At 31.4% G+C, this 17,242-nt stretch overlaps 1 protein-coding gene across 1 annotated transcript; it reads left to right on the forward strand.

The window, feature by feature from the left end:
• Nucleotides 1-1,158: 1,158 nt before the first annotated feature.
• Nucleotides 1,159-15,010, forward strand: LOC124355472 (integrin alpha-5-like). The gene is made up of 6 exons (XM_046806622.1): nt 1,159-1,299; nt 2,002-2,362; nt 3,348-3,444; nt 8,833-8,965; nt 13,096-13,152; nt 14,733-15,010. Exons 2-6 carry the CDS (start codon nt 2,074-2,076, stop codon nt 14,817-14,819), a joined length of 663 nt encoding a protein of 220 aa, XP_046662578.1. The 5' UTR covers nt 1,159-1,299; nt 2,002-2,073; the 3' UTR covers nt 14,820-15,010.
• The last annotated feature ends 2,232 nt before the right edge of the window (nt 15,011-17,242 follow it).

Genomic DNA, 17,242 nt, shown 5'->3' on the forward strand with positions numbered 1-17,242 from the left:
CTAGCTTATTTATTAAAATCGAAAAAAACCCATCTATGGCGACTTAACATTCGCCTAAAATTATTGTTTTCCCAATTTAATAATTTGTGCTACAAAATTTACCTAACATTACAAAATTATATTATATTTATGTTATAATTGTTAAATTAACAAACTAATCAAAACTTTGGTTTACATTGTAAAAATCGCTTTTTTAACATTTTTAGAATTTTTATTAATCAGATGTTTATTAATTCACAGGTGTTTCTTCTTTTGTTTGTTTATTTTATTCTGTGTATATTTTTAAAAAGTGTTCTTGATACAAGTTGTTTAATTTACAAACGCGTAATAGTGTACGAAAAAATTGTAGTTTTCTTTTGAAAATGCTCTAAGAGACTATAATGTAATATATATAGTTATATCATAGATATTATATTATATTATATATTATAATTATTTAATGATTTCTATTAAGATATCATATATATATATATTTATAGATATACTATATATTTATTATTATATATATAGTTGTTGTCTTGTCTGTTGGCCATAAACCAAGTTTTAATTCCCAAAAAAGTTAACTAAAAGAGAAAATTGAATAAATACGTAATATCGTAAATAAAGTTTTTATTATATTGAGTTGAAATATTTCAATTGACAATAGCCATCAAATAGATTGTATTTTATGCAACGCTAACTAGGATTTGTTTTTTAATTTTCATCGTGACGGACACAAATAATGATTACAGTTTTCTCTTTGTTTTAATTATATGTTTTTTTTAATTAAATTAACAAGTTTCTTTACTATTACGATTATTACTGCCCAATAATTATGCAAATTATGGAAGCGAGGCTGACAAACCTCACTATATTCTGTATTCTATACAATATCGAAAGTTATTACTCTTTTTTGTAAAAGTACTTTTGTTTAGGGAATATTGTACATTTATTTTTAGAACGATTTTGTTATAATTGATCTGAATAAAAAACCCATGGTTTTTATACCGATTAGTGTTGCTCAATCAAAAACAATATAAATAGTTTTTTGTATTTCATTATTGCAACAGCAACCGTTATAATTAATATTGTGATTGTAGTTATGTTTTGTAAAAGATGTTGGTGTTGTATAGACTATTATGTTACTGCGATGTTCATATTAAAGTTGTTAGTAAATTGAATTGTTGTAAATATGTTTAGATAATAAACTATGGACCCAGTACAGTTGGATCAGTACTTATTCGGTTCAAAATTCCCATCGCCTACACTCCACCTGCTGCTAACCATGAGCTTCTTTACGCAAAGCTTCATATTCCACACGTAAGTATGAATAATCTGTTACCAAATGATGATTTGTATATTTGTAAATAGAGGGTGTTCAGTAAAAGTGTTCCAGTACTTTGGGATTGTTTACTAAAGATAAAAAGGAGGAAAAAGTTCATACAAAGGTATTGTCTAAAAATTTAGTATTCCGCTTATCTGCTGTATGTGTTAAAACAAATTATATATTTGAACCAATTAAGATAAATTTATGAAACTTGACAATTGTACTAAACTTTGGTAGACCTTTTTGATAATAAATTATTAACAAAAGTCTTTTATCCGTATCAAAATGGCGGACGTTAGTCGGTTTTGAGTTATTTTGATTGAATAATTTAAACGCCTGCAGAGAAAGTAAAGGTCATATCTTTCAACGATCTGACTGGCGAAAATGTTTCGACATCAAAACCGGCCTTGGTCATAAAACAGGTAAACACCAAAATCAGCGATTGCTACCTCCCTACAAATTTATATTCAAAACAATTGCCCACAGAATAATAACACTTGAACAAAAGAGTTTCTTTGCTATTTCTGTATTCGTCTGTTTGATTTAACGTTTGGGCTAGCTTTAAAAAAAATCTTTGATGCAAACTGTAAATTTATAGTTATAAATGTAAATAGTAAGATTTCTCATACAATCTCAGTTATTTTTACCTTTTTAATAGCATACTACATTATATAATTTACATGTTATAACTGCAGGTGGATGTTGGAGGTCATAATTTCCGCTGTGATGTGGAATACAGTGGTCTAGAGGCTCCAGACATAGACTCGATGAAAGCTAGCGGATGGACAGACCAGGACGGGTCACAAGGACGGCCAGTTGCAGGACCAGCAGACACTACGGACCTGTTACAACGGCGGCGCCGCAGTTTGACGACATGGAGCTTCAACGACACGAACACCGACGAGTTGAGAGTAAAGCGCGCCCTCTACCTGAACTGTTCAGGAGGCAAAGAGGTCCAGACCGGATGTGCCTTGGTCAAATGCGAGGTCGGTCCTTTGACCACCCAGAACAGAGCGGAAGTAAACCTTGAGCTCTTCATCAACAGGACAGTTCTAGGTACGATGTTTTGTTCACCTCAGTTGTTTTGTTCCTTACAGTACATATTACAATACAAATAATAAGTAATTATTACACAATGAATAATTTTGAGACTGCATATTTAAACAATATACTTTGGCTTATTGGCCAAATTAATTAATTAATTAATTAATTAGATTCGGATCGCAATAGATCATGTAAGACGTTAGTATTTTTGAAAATTTCGGATAATAAACGTCTGGCTCTTGAAAGCATAAATGTACATTTTCCTTGAAGCAGCATAATCTCTTTCAGTGTCCGGGCAGAATTATCTATTACTTCCTATGATAACCCTACCCTTACGAAGTATCAGTCTAAAGGAGATTTTAGTACATAAAAGTACCTTGGCTCTCTAAAATTACCCAAAATATCTGAGTATTGACCGATTACACCCTTAGTATACTTTAATGTTTGGAATAAACTAGTATTTTGGAGTCTCTGATCCTTGTAATTACAGTTTTATTGGAGAAATTATTAACCGCAGCCTTTATCTTGTATCACCTCCAATTTTGTTTTCATAATAAGAATATTTAGCCTCCAGATATATTTTTCTAATACAATCTCAATAAAAATAATAATGTCTACATAATGGACAGTTTCATATTACATCGATTTGTTATCTTTATTTAGTAGTAGTAGTTTTTTTAGTACACATTTAGTACAAAAATATGTATATACATATTTGTATATAATAACAGTATTATTTTTAATATATACAAATATTATATAAATACATAAGTACATTAAGTATATGTTTAATAATGAAAAAGTAACATAATTAATACTGTTTACAGTACTTATCATTTTATTTTTTATCACGTATTTTAAGGTCAATTTATTTAACTGTAAACCTATATATTTTCCCCTCTTTTTACTGACTTACCGGAATTAAAACTAGCAAAAGATCTTCATTTCGAATGATGTAGTTTATTTTGGATGATCATTGTTACTGATTTTTTTTCAGGGACAATGTTGAGCGACGTAGATTTAATTCAGATGTCTAGTGTTGGAAGAGTAGACATTATAGAGCCTGAGAAGTATGATGTTCCCTGGGAGCACAGGTAATTAATAGGCATAACAATATTACTACTAATTATACCCATGGTTAATGCTCGTCTACGTATATTAAACCTGTCCTTTAAAGGGGTCACTTCTCCTTCTATTGATACTAGTACTATCTTCCTATATATTGCTAATATACTACTGTTACTACACACTTTACCTCTCAGTGACGTAAATCATAAACACTTCTTTTACAATCAAATCATAAATGTATTGTGTTCAATATCCAGTTACGGAACAGAAGTTAACTTAAATCTACTTGTAAATCATTTAGTTTCAATATAGCAATTTTGCATTTAACTTTACACATAAAGTTCTATATCAGTTTAATTAAGTATCCTAAACCTTTTCACACAAAACCTAAATATTTTACAACCTTATACAAATAAATTACATATAAATTATGTATTTCTCATCCTGTCTTTTCTTTATTTATTCATATAACTGAACCCACCATGAATACATAATTACCCTTTCTCAATAGTTCATATATCATGTAATAACATCGATTATGCGTTTCTTATTGAACTAAAATGTCTTAAAAACGAGTGTAAATAATCATGTTTTATTATATACCAATACAGGTACACTAAACTATATATTAATCCATAATATTGATACTTGTAAAGATTCAAGTTTGTTGTAATTATTTTCTGTTAAGAAATTTTTACAATAATGAAATATAATGAAAATATTACTAAAGATGCAATAGACATACAAAAAGGCCAGTGTGCAGCATACTCGGTTTGTAAAAACTGCCAAGAGAGAATTAATTATTGTTGGATCTTGGTCCGCTTTATGATCTTGGAACTGCTGTTAATAGCTTAGCTAACTAATCAGTATCTGTTGTACCCAGATCGAAGGTCACCTCTGTTGACATTGTCATAATAACAGAAGTGAAAATGAGCTCAACCTGTTGTATTGTGCGTCTTTATATTATTGGGATTGTTTTTACTAACTTAGTTAACTAATCAGCATCTGTTTTTACCCAGGTCCCGTAGGTCACCCGTGTTGACATTGTCCATGATAGCAGAAGTGAAAAGTAGCTTAACCTGTTTGTATTGTGGCGTCTTTATATTATTGGGATTGTTTTTTTACTAACTTAGTTAACTAATCAGCATCTGTTTTTACCCAGGTCGTAGGTCAACCGTGTTGACATTGTCATGATAAACAGAAGTGAAAATGAGCTCAACCTGTTGTATTGTGCGTCTTTATATTATTGGGATTGTTTTTACTAACTTAGTTAACTAATCAGCATCTGTTTTTACCCAGGTCGTAGGTCACCCGTGTTGACATTGTCATGATAACAGAAGTGAAAATGAGCTCAACCTGTTGTATTGTGCGTCTTTATATTATTGGGATTGTTTTTACTAACTTAGTTAACTAATCAGCATCTGTTTTACCCAGGTCGTAGGTCACCCGTGTTGACATTGTCATGATAACAGAAGTGAAAAGTAGCTTAACCTGTTGTATTGTGCGTCTTTATATATTATTGGGATTGTTTTTACTAACTTAGTTAACTAATCAGCATCTGTTTTTACCCAGGTCGTAGGTCACCCGTGTTGACATTGTCATGATAACAGAAGTGAAAATGAGGCTCAACCTGTTGTATTGTGCGTCTTTATATTATTGGGATTGTTTTTACTAACTTAGTTAACTAATCAGCATCTGTTTTACCCAGGTCGTAGGTCACCCGTGTTGACATTGTCATGATAACAGAAGTGAAAATGAGCTCAACCTGTTGTATTGTGCGTCTTTATATTATTGGGATTGTTTTTACTAACTTAGTTAACTAATCAGCATCTGTTTTTACCCAGGTCGTAGGTCACCCGTGTTGACATTGTCATGATAGCAGAAGTGAAAAGTAGCTTAACCTGTTGTATTGTGGCGTCTTTATATTATTGGGATTGTTTTTACTAACTTAGTTAACTAATCAGCATCTGTTTTACCCAGGTCGTTAGGTCAACCGTGTTGACATTGTCATGATAACAGAAGTGAAAATGAGCTCAACCTGTTGTATGTGCGTTCTTTATATTATTGGGATTGTTTTTTACTAACTTAGTTAACTAATCAGCATCTGTTTTTACCCAGGTCGTAGGTCACCCGTGTTGACATTGTCATGATAACAGAAGTGAAAAGTAGCTTAACCTGTTTGTATTGTGCGTCTTTATATTATTGGGATTGTTTTTACTAACTTAGTTAAACTAATCAGCATCTGGTTTTACCCAGGTCGTAGGTCACCCGTGTTGACATTGTCATGATAACAGAAGTGAAAATGAGCTCAACCTTGTTGTATTGTGCGTCTTTATATTAATTGGGATTGTTTTTACTAACTTAGTTAACTAAATCAGCATCTGTTTTACCCAGGTCGTAGGTCACCCGTGTTGACATTGTCATGATAACAGAAGTGAAAATGAGCTCAACCTGTTGTATTGTGCGTCTTTATATTATTGGGATTGTTTTTACTAACTTAGTTAACTAATCAGCATCTGTTTTACCCAGGTCGTAGGTTCACCCGTGTTGACATTGTCATGATAGCAGAAGTGAAAAGTAGCTTAACCTGTTGTATTGTGGCGTCTTTATATTATTGGGATTGTTTTTTACTAACTTAGTTAACTAATCAGCATCTGTTTTACCCAGGTCGTAGGTCACCCGTGTTGACATTGTCATGATAACAGAAGTGAAAATGAGCTCAACCTGTTGTATTGTGCGTCTTTATATTATTGGGATTGTTTTTACTAACTTAGTTAACTAATCAGCATCTGTTTTACCCAGGTCGTAGGTCACCCGTGTTGACATTGTCATGATAACAGAAGTGAAAATGAGCTCAACCTGTTTGTATTGTGCGTCTTTATATTATTGGGATTGTTTTTACTAACTTAGTTAACTAATCAGCATCTGTTTTACCCAGGTCGTAGGTCACCCGTGTTGACATTGTCATGATAACAGAAGTGAAAATGAGCTCAAACCTGTTGTATTGTGCGTCCTTTATATTATTGGGATTGTTTTTTACTAACTTAGTTAACTAATCAGCATCTGTTTTACCCAGGTCGTAGGTCACCCGTGTTGACATTGTCATGATAGCAGAAGTGAAAAGTAGCTTAACCTGTTGTATTGTGGCGTCTTTATATTATTGGGATTGTTTTTACTAACTTAGTTAACTAATCAGCATCTGTTTTACCAGGTCGTAGGTCAAACCGTGTTGACATTGTCATGATAACAGAAGTGAAAATGAGCTCAACCTGTTGTATTGTGCGTCTTTATATTATTGGGATTGTTTTTACTAACTTAGTTAACTAATCAGCATCTGTTTTACCCAGGTCGTAGGTCACCCGTGTTGACATTGTCATGATAACAGAAGTGAAAAGTAGCTTAACCTGTTGTATTGTGCGTCTTTATATTATTGGGATTGTTTTTACTAACTTAGTTAACTAATCAGCATCTGTTTTAAACCCCAGGTCGTAGGTCACCCGTGTTGACATTGTCATGATAACAGAAGTGAAAATGAGCTCAACCTGTTGTATTGTGCGTCTTTATATTATTGGGATTGTTTTTACCTAACTTAGTTAACTAATCAGCATCTGTTTTACCCAGGTCGTAGGTCACCCGTGTTGACATTGTCATGATAACAGAAGTGAAAATGAGCTCAACCTGTTGTATTGTGCGTCTTTATATTATTGGGATTGTTTTTTACTAACTTAGTTAACTAATCAGCATCTGTTTTACCCAGGTCGTAGGTCACCCGTGTTGACATTGTCATGATAGCAGAAGTGAAAAGTAGCTTAACCTGTTGTATTGTGGCGTCCTTTATATTATTGGGATTGTTTTTACTAACTTAGTTAACTAATCAGCATCTGTTTTACCCAGGTCCGTAGGTCACCCGTGTTGACATTGTCATGATAACAGAAGTGAAAAGTAGCTTAACCTGTTGTATTGTGGCGTCTTTATAATTATTGGGATTGTTTTTTACTAACTTAGTTAACTAATCAGCATCTGTTTTACCCAGGTCGTAGGTCACCCGTGTTGACATTGTCATGATAGCAGAAGTGAAAAGTAGCTTAACCTGTTGTATTGTGGCGTCTTTTATATTATTGGGATTGTTTTTACTAACTTAGTTAACTAATCAGCATCTGTTTTTAACCCAGGTCGTAGGGTCACCCGTGTTGACATTGTTCATGATAACAGGAAGTGAAAAGTAGCTTAAACCTGTTGTATTGTGGCGTCTTTATAATTATTGGGATTGTTTTTACTAACTTAGTTAACTAATCAGCATCTGTTTACCCAGGTCGTAGGTCACCCGTGTTGACATTGTCATGATAACAGAAGTGAAAATGAGCTCAACCTGTTGTATTGTGCGTCTTTATATTATTGGGATTGTTTTTACTAACTTAGTTAACTAATCAGCATCTGTTTTACCCAGGTCGTAGGTCACCCGTGTTGACATTGTCATGATAGCAGAAGTGAAAAAGTAGCTTAACCTGTTGTATTGTGGCGTCTTTATATTATTGGGATTGTTTTTACTAACTTAGTTAACTAATCAGCATCTGTTTTACCCAGGTCGTAGGTCACCCGTGTTGACATTGTCATGATAACAGAAGTGAAAAGTAGCTTAAACCTGTTGTATTGTGGCGTCTTTATATTATTGGGATTGTTTTTACTAACTTAGTTAACTAATCAGCATCTGTTTTACCCAGGTCGTAGGTCACCCGTGTTGACATTGTCATGATAGCAGAAGTGAAAAGTAGCTTAACCTGTTGTATTGTGGCGTCTTTATATTATTGGGATTGTTGTTACTAACTTAGTTAACTACTACGTATTGTTCCCAGGTCGAAGGTCACCACTGTTGACACTGTAATGATGGGAGAAGTTGGAGGAGACGGCTTACCCAGTTGGATCGTGGCGCTCTATATCACTTTGTGACCGTTGTTACTAACTTAACTAATTACCTATTATCCGTTGTTCCCAGGTCAAAGGTCACCACTGTTGACACTGTAATGATGGGAGAAGTCGGAGGAGACGGCTTACCCAGTTGGATCTTGGCACTCTATATCACTTTGTGACCGTTGTTACTAACTTAACTAACTACGTATTATCCGTTGTTCCCAGGTCAAAGGTCACCACTGTTGACACTGTAATGATGGGAGAAGTTGGGGGAGACGGCTTACCCAGTTGGATCTTGGCTCTCTACATCACTTTGTGACCGTTGTTACTAACTTAACTAACTACGTATTATCCGTTGTTCCCAGGTCAAAGGTCACCACTGTTGACACTGTAATGATGGGAGAAGTCGGGAGGAGACGGCTTACCCAGTTGGATCGTGGCGCTCTATATCACTGTGTGACCGTTTTTACTAAGTTAACTAACTACGTATTATCCGTTGTTCCCAGGTCAAAGGTCACCACTGTTGACACTGTAATGATGGGAGAAGTCGGGGGAGACGGCTTACCCAGTTGGATCTTGCCTCTCTCCATTATATTGGGACTCTTGTTACTTCTACTGCTCATCAAGTTTTTATCAAATGTGAGTATTAAAAATGTTTTTATTTGTGTTTATTACAATATAAGTAAATAAGAGTAAGCTGACCATATTAAAATTTAAAGTCTTCACTTTTATTTATCTTTTGCCTCATCACTTCATCCTTAATTCTTGTTTTTCTCCATTTGATAAACTCGTAACAGTTTTACAGCCTTAATTTTAGTCAAAGATAATGGAGATTTATCATTTTAAGCGTATGGTTAATTATCATCGAAACACATGTAAAGTTTTACAATATTTGTATTGCATAGTAAGAAACGTATTATTCAAATATTTATGTTTTTGTTTAAAATTTCAAAGCGTATACCATGTCCAAGAAAAATTAAAAAGCAGTTGCATGCATATAATATGCCATCCGTATATTATAATATGTGTGGAAATGTTTTTACCACATACTTGCACGAACTTTTCAAAATCGAAGTCCTTATACTATTTAGTAGAAGCACTTATGATGTAATATGATTGGGCCCTATAAACGTTGCAAACGCAAGCAGCCAAACATCAAATATATATTATTTAAGCGTTCATGGATAAGAGTATTAGATTTAACCTGACCTTCTATCATGTTTTGCACGTGGAGTAGCATTTCTGGTTCAAATTAATTTTAATTTTATCCTCATAGTTGAGTCTGCCTTGTAAACCCGAATAATTATCCTGGTTTTGCAGACCTACTTCGACCAAAAATGAGTTTACTTCCATTCATTGTCATATACCTCCGGCCTAAGATATTTCCAGCACCATATAAGAATTTGCTTCAATGTCCCGATAAAGAAAATGTATACACATACGTAGGACTGAGAAGCCTCCTTCGGTTAAAAGGCGCCTACTTTCGGCTGTTTAAATTAACTTCAGTGCCACAGTTTAGTTTGACTTATTACGCTGATCAAAAAGCTATATATATAAGCCATTTACACAATTTAATGTAAATAAAAGTCGTTTGACAGGTATTTGGTCTTCCGATCATATGTTAGTTTGCTTATTTAAACGCATATGTGACAGATACGGCCAAATACAAAATAATTGAATCGGAAAAAGTAAGCGCTCTGTGGTGTAATGGTAGCACATTCACCCGGCAAGTGAGAGATCCGGGTTCGACTCCCGGCGGAGCAAGTACTTTTTGCGATTCAATGTTTATTGAAATTATATATATATATATATATATATATATATATATATATATATCTTATATAGCTTTAGATTACATACTTCCGGTATACGGAGGAAATCCTTCTTGAGTTCATGCAGTATTCCAAAATAAACGTTTACAAGTTTTCGCGTTATAGAAGGATTGTTGTTCTTCTGACTGTAGTCTGGGAGTAAATGGCTGGTTGAGGCATGTTAACCCTCCAACTGGCGGTCATTTTTTCCTGTAGTGGCGGCATGTTTTCGAGCCTCGTGCAAGGGTTAAAAAAAAATTTATTAAAAATATAAATTAAAAGTAATATATATAGAAGTATATATTTTTGTGTTCAGAATTAAACATATAATAATATTAGTATTTAAATTTGGCCTTAAAAAAATGTTTACTAAAACTTTTTTCCCATGAAATTCAAAATTTACATTTTTTTTCTTTAATTTGGGGGGACCATACCTAGCAAACCAAGTTATAGTAAGAAAACTATAAAAGTGAGATTACCATTTTGTGTCAAATTTATTCTAGTTTCAGAAACACATAAGCATTATACAAATTTATGAAACTATAATAACACTATATAACAAAAAGCAGCGATGCGCATAAATTGTGAAAATAGGGTGTATATATAAGAGTTTGCTAATAAAAGTTTTACTAATACAGTTTTACTTCAATACATGTTATATTGCATATTTTATTACTCAGAATGAAGTAAACTATACAGCAGTAGTAAAATAAATTCCATAACTTTTTTTTTGAAGACTCGAAAAAAGTTTCATTTTGTCATTACTCAAAACTTTTGCGAAAAATTTTCGAGAAATTTATTTATTCTAAAATATATTTATTTGCACTACTGCAATATTTAACAATTCACCACACACTAAACACAACACTAAAACACAAATAAACCTACTAAAACTTACTAATAAACACGACTCGATACATCAACAACACTCAGACGGCATCGACAACATGGCGGTCACAATGAATTGCATCATCTTCTTTTACGTTAAAAACTACGAACTTGGTACGTTTGCAACTACAATACAAAGAGGAATAAAACTATAGTATTCCTTAGGCTTTTTTTCCCGAATCCAATGGTGCATGAATCGAATCGATACGTTGCCGGAATATACTGTAATGAGTGATTATGCAAGGAAATGTTTGTTTATCAAAATTTTGATGAACAACAGTTGGAGGGTTAATGATAATTTATTTGTTTTTCTCATAAGCCACTGTTTAAATATGACGTAGCAATGTCAAGGAAGCCCACCGTTGGAGTAACGTATGTGAAAACATTCACAACTTTGTTCATTAAGTTTGGTTTTATAAAAGTGTTTGTACATTATTTAAAACGCATTAGATACTTTAGTTCGTCACTAGTGCAATCTAGAATAAAATTTAACTTATTAAATTTGTGTTTGTTACCTGTATATATTACTGATTAGCATTGTACAAACAATGTTTTATAATTTAAAAGTAAATTGATATTTTAGCCCATTTGTCGAATTTCACCTGAAAGTATCAACAGCTGTTTAGTTTTATTTAAATTTGAATTATAAAACAAAAATACTACATTTTTCAGAATTCCAACGTATTACAGTTGAAATTGTTATCTTTCTCTTTTTATAAGATGACAGATCTCACATAATTTGAATGCCGTATGAATAAGGATATTCAAGTATTTGGTCTTTTATGCTAATATAACACTGTATAATTTATCATTATTGTAAAAATGTAATTTTTAATAATAATACCGAGCTGATGAGGTAATGAAATGAGTTTTGCCTATTGCATCAAAAATAGGATTATAAACACTTAGAGAAAATGTAATATAACTTGACTTGTTATAAACTGTTTTTTTAGTTTGTTATTTGTACGAGTTTATTATATAGTTTCCAAATCCATGATATGGTTCATATTAGAAATCTTCACAAGTCAAACTTGTAATGATCGGATTATTCTGAATGACGTCATCACCAAATTTTAATGGTTGTCGTACAATTGTATCTCATTAAAATAATTGACATATCAAATTATATTGTACTGAAATATACTATTGTATAACAATATCTCAGAATAATAATACAACAGCCCTTTTTCCAGTTAATACGTGTAATAATAACACAAAATAAGTGTAAATAATCATAATAATAAATAATAATACAAATTCAGTGTTTTATAAAAAAAAATTTTGACTCAAATTTTAAGAAAATTACTTAAATTATAATTATTTAAGAGAGGGAGCTCAATAACGTAACGTATATTTTAAATTTAAATACAGGAGGAAATTTAATTTATTGTTCTAAACAGCATTGTCATTTTTATATCAGCAAAATTGTATTGTGAAATTAAGTTTTATACAGTCTCATTTCTGTACATATCAGGGGTCGACTAAAAATAAAACTTTAATATAGTACCAGTATCAATAAGGAACTTCTTTTAAATCCGTCAATAAATGGTGTAACTTTGAATATGAAATACATCTGAATGTTCAATATATATTGTAAGGTTCAAGGTTTAGTATTTATAGGTACTCTTTATGGTTCTATTTTGTTTTTTCATTGCACGCTAATTAACGTCAGACAAACGAAATATTTTTAGTCGACTTGGAAATACATAATTCGACCAAATATGATTAGGCTTTTTTGTTTCTTTTTCAGTAGTTAAATTTTTTTATTTTATATTTTATTTTAGTCTTTAGTTTTTGTAGTTTAGAGCTGTTATATTTCTATCAAATATATAAAAGTATCACTGCCCATTCAGGAACTTAATAAATTTATTATAACTAAATTTGTAATTTAATTTTACTATTTTGAAAGAATGTACTATTTTAAAAGTATTGCTTTGTACGTTTTGTCCCTAAAATATTTTTTCCCATGAGGATTGTAGATATTGTAATAAAGAACAACTATTTTTAACATACACTTAGCGGAAATGTTATAATTATTCATTAAAATATAACAATGGACTTTGTTTTCAGTGTGGGTTCTTTAAAAGGACAACGAAAGAAAAACTAAGGACAATGAAGGAGAAAGCTGTAAGTTTTTCGGAATATTTAGTTTTTAGCAGTTTTGGTTGTTGTATTGTGTAATATAATTAGAATTATAATTAATCAAATGTTACCAAGACATGTAATACAATACATAATGTAATAATGTTCAGATTTTGATATTTTACTTTATCTTAGTTATATATACATACCTCTTAGTTTATCTTTGTATTGATACATTTTCAAACTTAGTATACATCTGTTTATTTATTATGAGAGGTTTTTAGGAGAGGTACTTTATCAAGCTAAAGTAGCCTAATACAATCATTTATGTGGTAAAATACTGTTATAATCACCAAACAGAATAATTATTCTTTTATTAGTTCATTTACTTTTGTGTTGGTTTTAATATAATCTTCTATACTAAAGTATATTGAGAAATATTTGATTACAATATTTAACGTTAGCCGTGAATGATGACTATGACGAACGTAACAATTATAGTGAATGAGATTCTAATCTATATAAATACCAAATTAAAAAATTACAAGAACAAACAAGTAACAAATAAAAGTAAAATCTGACTCACTGCATGCAAAAAAATTGCTGTTTAGATATGAAAATACGTATATGTAACTATATAACAATTTTCAATAAACATTAACTTGATAGCCTATAGGATCAAATGGAGATTATTAATTTTAAATATATATATATTTTTAAAATATATATATATATATAATATAAATATATAATATATATATATATATAAAATATATAATAATATATAATTAATATATATAAATATATATATATATATATATATATATATATATATAATTATATATATTAAAATATATATATATTTTATATAATATATATATATATGTAAATAAAATTACATAGTGGTTATATATAAAATTTGATTTATTTCTTGCTATGTTCCATATTAAAAGTTTGCTGAGGAAGTTGATTAATTTTACTTGCGTTCAAGAACATTAATATAAATAAAAAATGTACATACAAGTTAGTAAATTTTATATAAAACATAACTTTTCATGCAAAAATATTTTTTACTTACAAGAATGAACTGTTACATGGTCTGAAGATTTAATGGTGTAAATATTGCCAGTGCAGAGTTCAGGATAATAATGGCAGGTTAAATGCCATTGGCCAATACTGCAGTTGTAATTACAGTCTGTACAGATAGGGATGGCCGGTGGGGGATGTGCTGTACACAGCTCTTTGTGTGGGGTTAATCTTCTACCCGCATTCACAGCTTGATCAGAGCAATACAGTTATGTCGGAGCTCCACCATAAAGAATTAGCAGGATTTTATAATATCCACTTCAAAATATATACGAGTAGATTCTGTATAAAAATTACTCTATTTACGGTGTTAAGATCGTACTATTAGTTGGGTTTACTTTAAAAATAATTCGAATAAAAATTTCACATCTCATTCACTCTGCTTTTTACATTCCATACTTAATATAGAATTAAGAAATCCTGCAGTTAAATGCAGAGAAAACACGAATCGAAGGAATATAAATTGCCTTATTGTGTTAATTTAAACTGTTTTTGGCACCTTAATATGAATGTTAATGTAGTTTTCTTATTTTTTCCAGGCTGAGGACGAGTTCGAAGTAATAAATTTTCACAGTGAAACAAATGATGATACTAAAACTTTTGATCTTGATAAAGAAACTCAATAAAATGTTTCCAACATTTGTAAATAAAGACTGAATAAATATTCTATTATTCTTGTAGATATGTAATTGTAATAATATAATTTAGCCTAAAAAGTTTACTGTATATAAATATCTGCTTAGCAATGAATCAAAGTAATTTTGTGGTACATGTAAATTAAAAATATATTTTTATAATAAAAATGTTTTAATTACAATTATGTGACATATTTTACTACCTTCTGTATGATTAAAATAGAATTGTTATGCAGTAACGTATATTACGTTTTGCTGTTAAAATGTACAAGTGAGAAAGTTATCTAGTAGTTTATGTAGTTTATTTAGTTAAGTGCTGTAGTTGGTGACAATTAATGACCTCTGAATGACCTTTGGAGTAGTTTTGAACACAGATTACTTTGAGTCTGGAAAACAGACAGGGAGAAAACGGCTATTTATGAGGTCAAAATATAATGGTACTTAGTAACACTTACTTTTAAGTTAATATAGATTTGTCGAACACACACACACACACACACACACACACCACACACACACACACACACACACACACACACACACACACACACACACACACACACACAAGAATACATCTAAACTAAAATTTAAATTTCATAAACCGTTAGACGCATTATCCTTATGTCTTCCGAAAATATATAAAATAATGGAAGTGAGTTATTGGAACAATACATTTTTATTACATTACTTATATTTCTACCGTTTGAATTCAATTTTAAAGAAACTAACAAATATTAAACTTATATTGTTCCATACCCTTAATTCTACTTTAGTGGGATTCCTATTTAAAAATTTTGTTTTGTCGCAAAATACTCCATTTTGGGTGGGAGGGAGTCAAAGATTTTCATACGTCAATAAACTCCTCAGTTGGTTAATTAAACATTCCTCAAAGTAACCTACTCCATCTCTATTCCCTAGGGAGGTGGGACTTTTAAAATACACTGTATGTATAAATACACAATATAATATCATATAAGAATGCCACGTTAGTAATCTGGGCGTGGTGCAGAAAGATAAGATGTCAAGGCAGCAAGGACATATTATTGAAATATATATAGACTGTGGTCTGTGAAAACAGGAAACTGCTTTGAGGTTAGAAGTTCGGCCTCGCGGGTTTTCAGACTTCTTTTTAATGCTGAGGGAAATGGCCTAGATTTAATTAGAATAAGATTCGTTGTTAAAGTACTGCATAATTTTTCATTTTATACCGCAAAGACAGCTGGCTGAGAGATGTCCTGACAGGATTAACTCTCAATTAAATTCGTATAACCGAATGATAAATAATTGTATGCAAATTTATTGATTTTTTAGTTGTTTTTTAAACTAAAATAAACAGTATTGGAAAAAACTATTCCGGCAAGGGAGCTTAATGTTAAAACACGCCACTTCAATTATGATCTTTAAACAAAACAAAATTCATAACGATCGTTGGTTTTCTCTCTCTAACAACTAACACTGATCTCATTACACATAGTGTTAATATTAGAGTTAACAGCGTACTACAAATATTTCTGCTTATTTGAAATGTAGTGTTGAATAATTGCATTGTTAATAAATTGATAATCGGATTAGTACTCACACTAAAAACAATTGGTCATATTCAAAACAATAGGTATTATTACTTGATGTAAAAAATAACACTTTTTACAATAAATATGTAAGGATTTGGTTAGTTATTATGAAATAAAAACCCTTCTTATTTCACTGGAATGTTAGAATATCGGCAGGGATGTCTAATACTCCAGGGTTTGTAGCTATCCGGCAGTATATCGTAACTCTGTGTGCAAGTTATACATTGTGCAATACCACTACTGAGATGAGTACAGAATCAAAGATAGTCTCAAAATTGTTAGAACATACGCAGAGATGTCAAATACTCCAGGTTTGTAGCTATCCGGCAGTATATCGTAACTCTGTGTGCAAGTTATACATTGTGCAATACCACTACTGAGATGAGTACAGAATCAAAGATAGTCTCAAAATTGTTAGAACATACGCAGAGATGTCAAATACTCCAGGTTTGTAACTATCCGGCAGTATATCGTAACTCTGTGTGCAAGTTATACATTGTGCAATACCACTACTGAGATGAGTACAGAATCAAAGATAGTCTCAAAATTGTTAGAACATACGTCAGAGATGTCAAATACTCCAGGTTTGTAGCTATCCGGCAGTATATCGTAACTCTGTGTGCAAGTTATACATTGTGCAATACCACTACTGAGATGAGTACAGAATCAAAGATAGTCTCAAAATTGTTAGAACATACGCAGAGATGTCAAATACTCCAGGTTTGTAGCTATCCGGCAGTATATCGTAACTCTGTGTGCAAGTTATACATTGTGCAATACCACTACTGAGATGAGTACAGAATCAAAGATAGTCTCAAAATTGTTAGAACATACGCAGATATG

The sequence above is a fragment of the Homalodisca vitripennis genome, chromosome 2, assembly GCF_021130785.1.
Source record: "Homalodisca vitripennis isolate AUS2020 chromosome 2, UT_GWSS_2.1, whole genome shotgun sequence".
NCBI classification, from domain to species: domain Eukaryota; kingdom Metazoa; phylum Arthropoda; class Insecta; order Hemiptera; family Cicadellidae; genus Homalodisca; species Homalodisca vitripennis.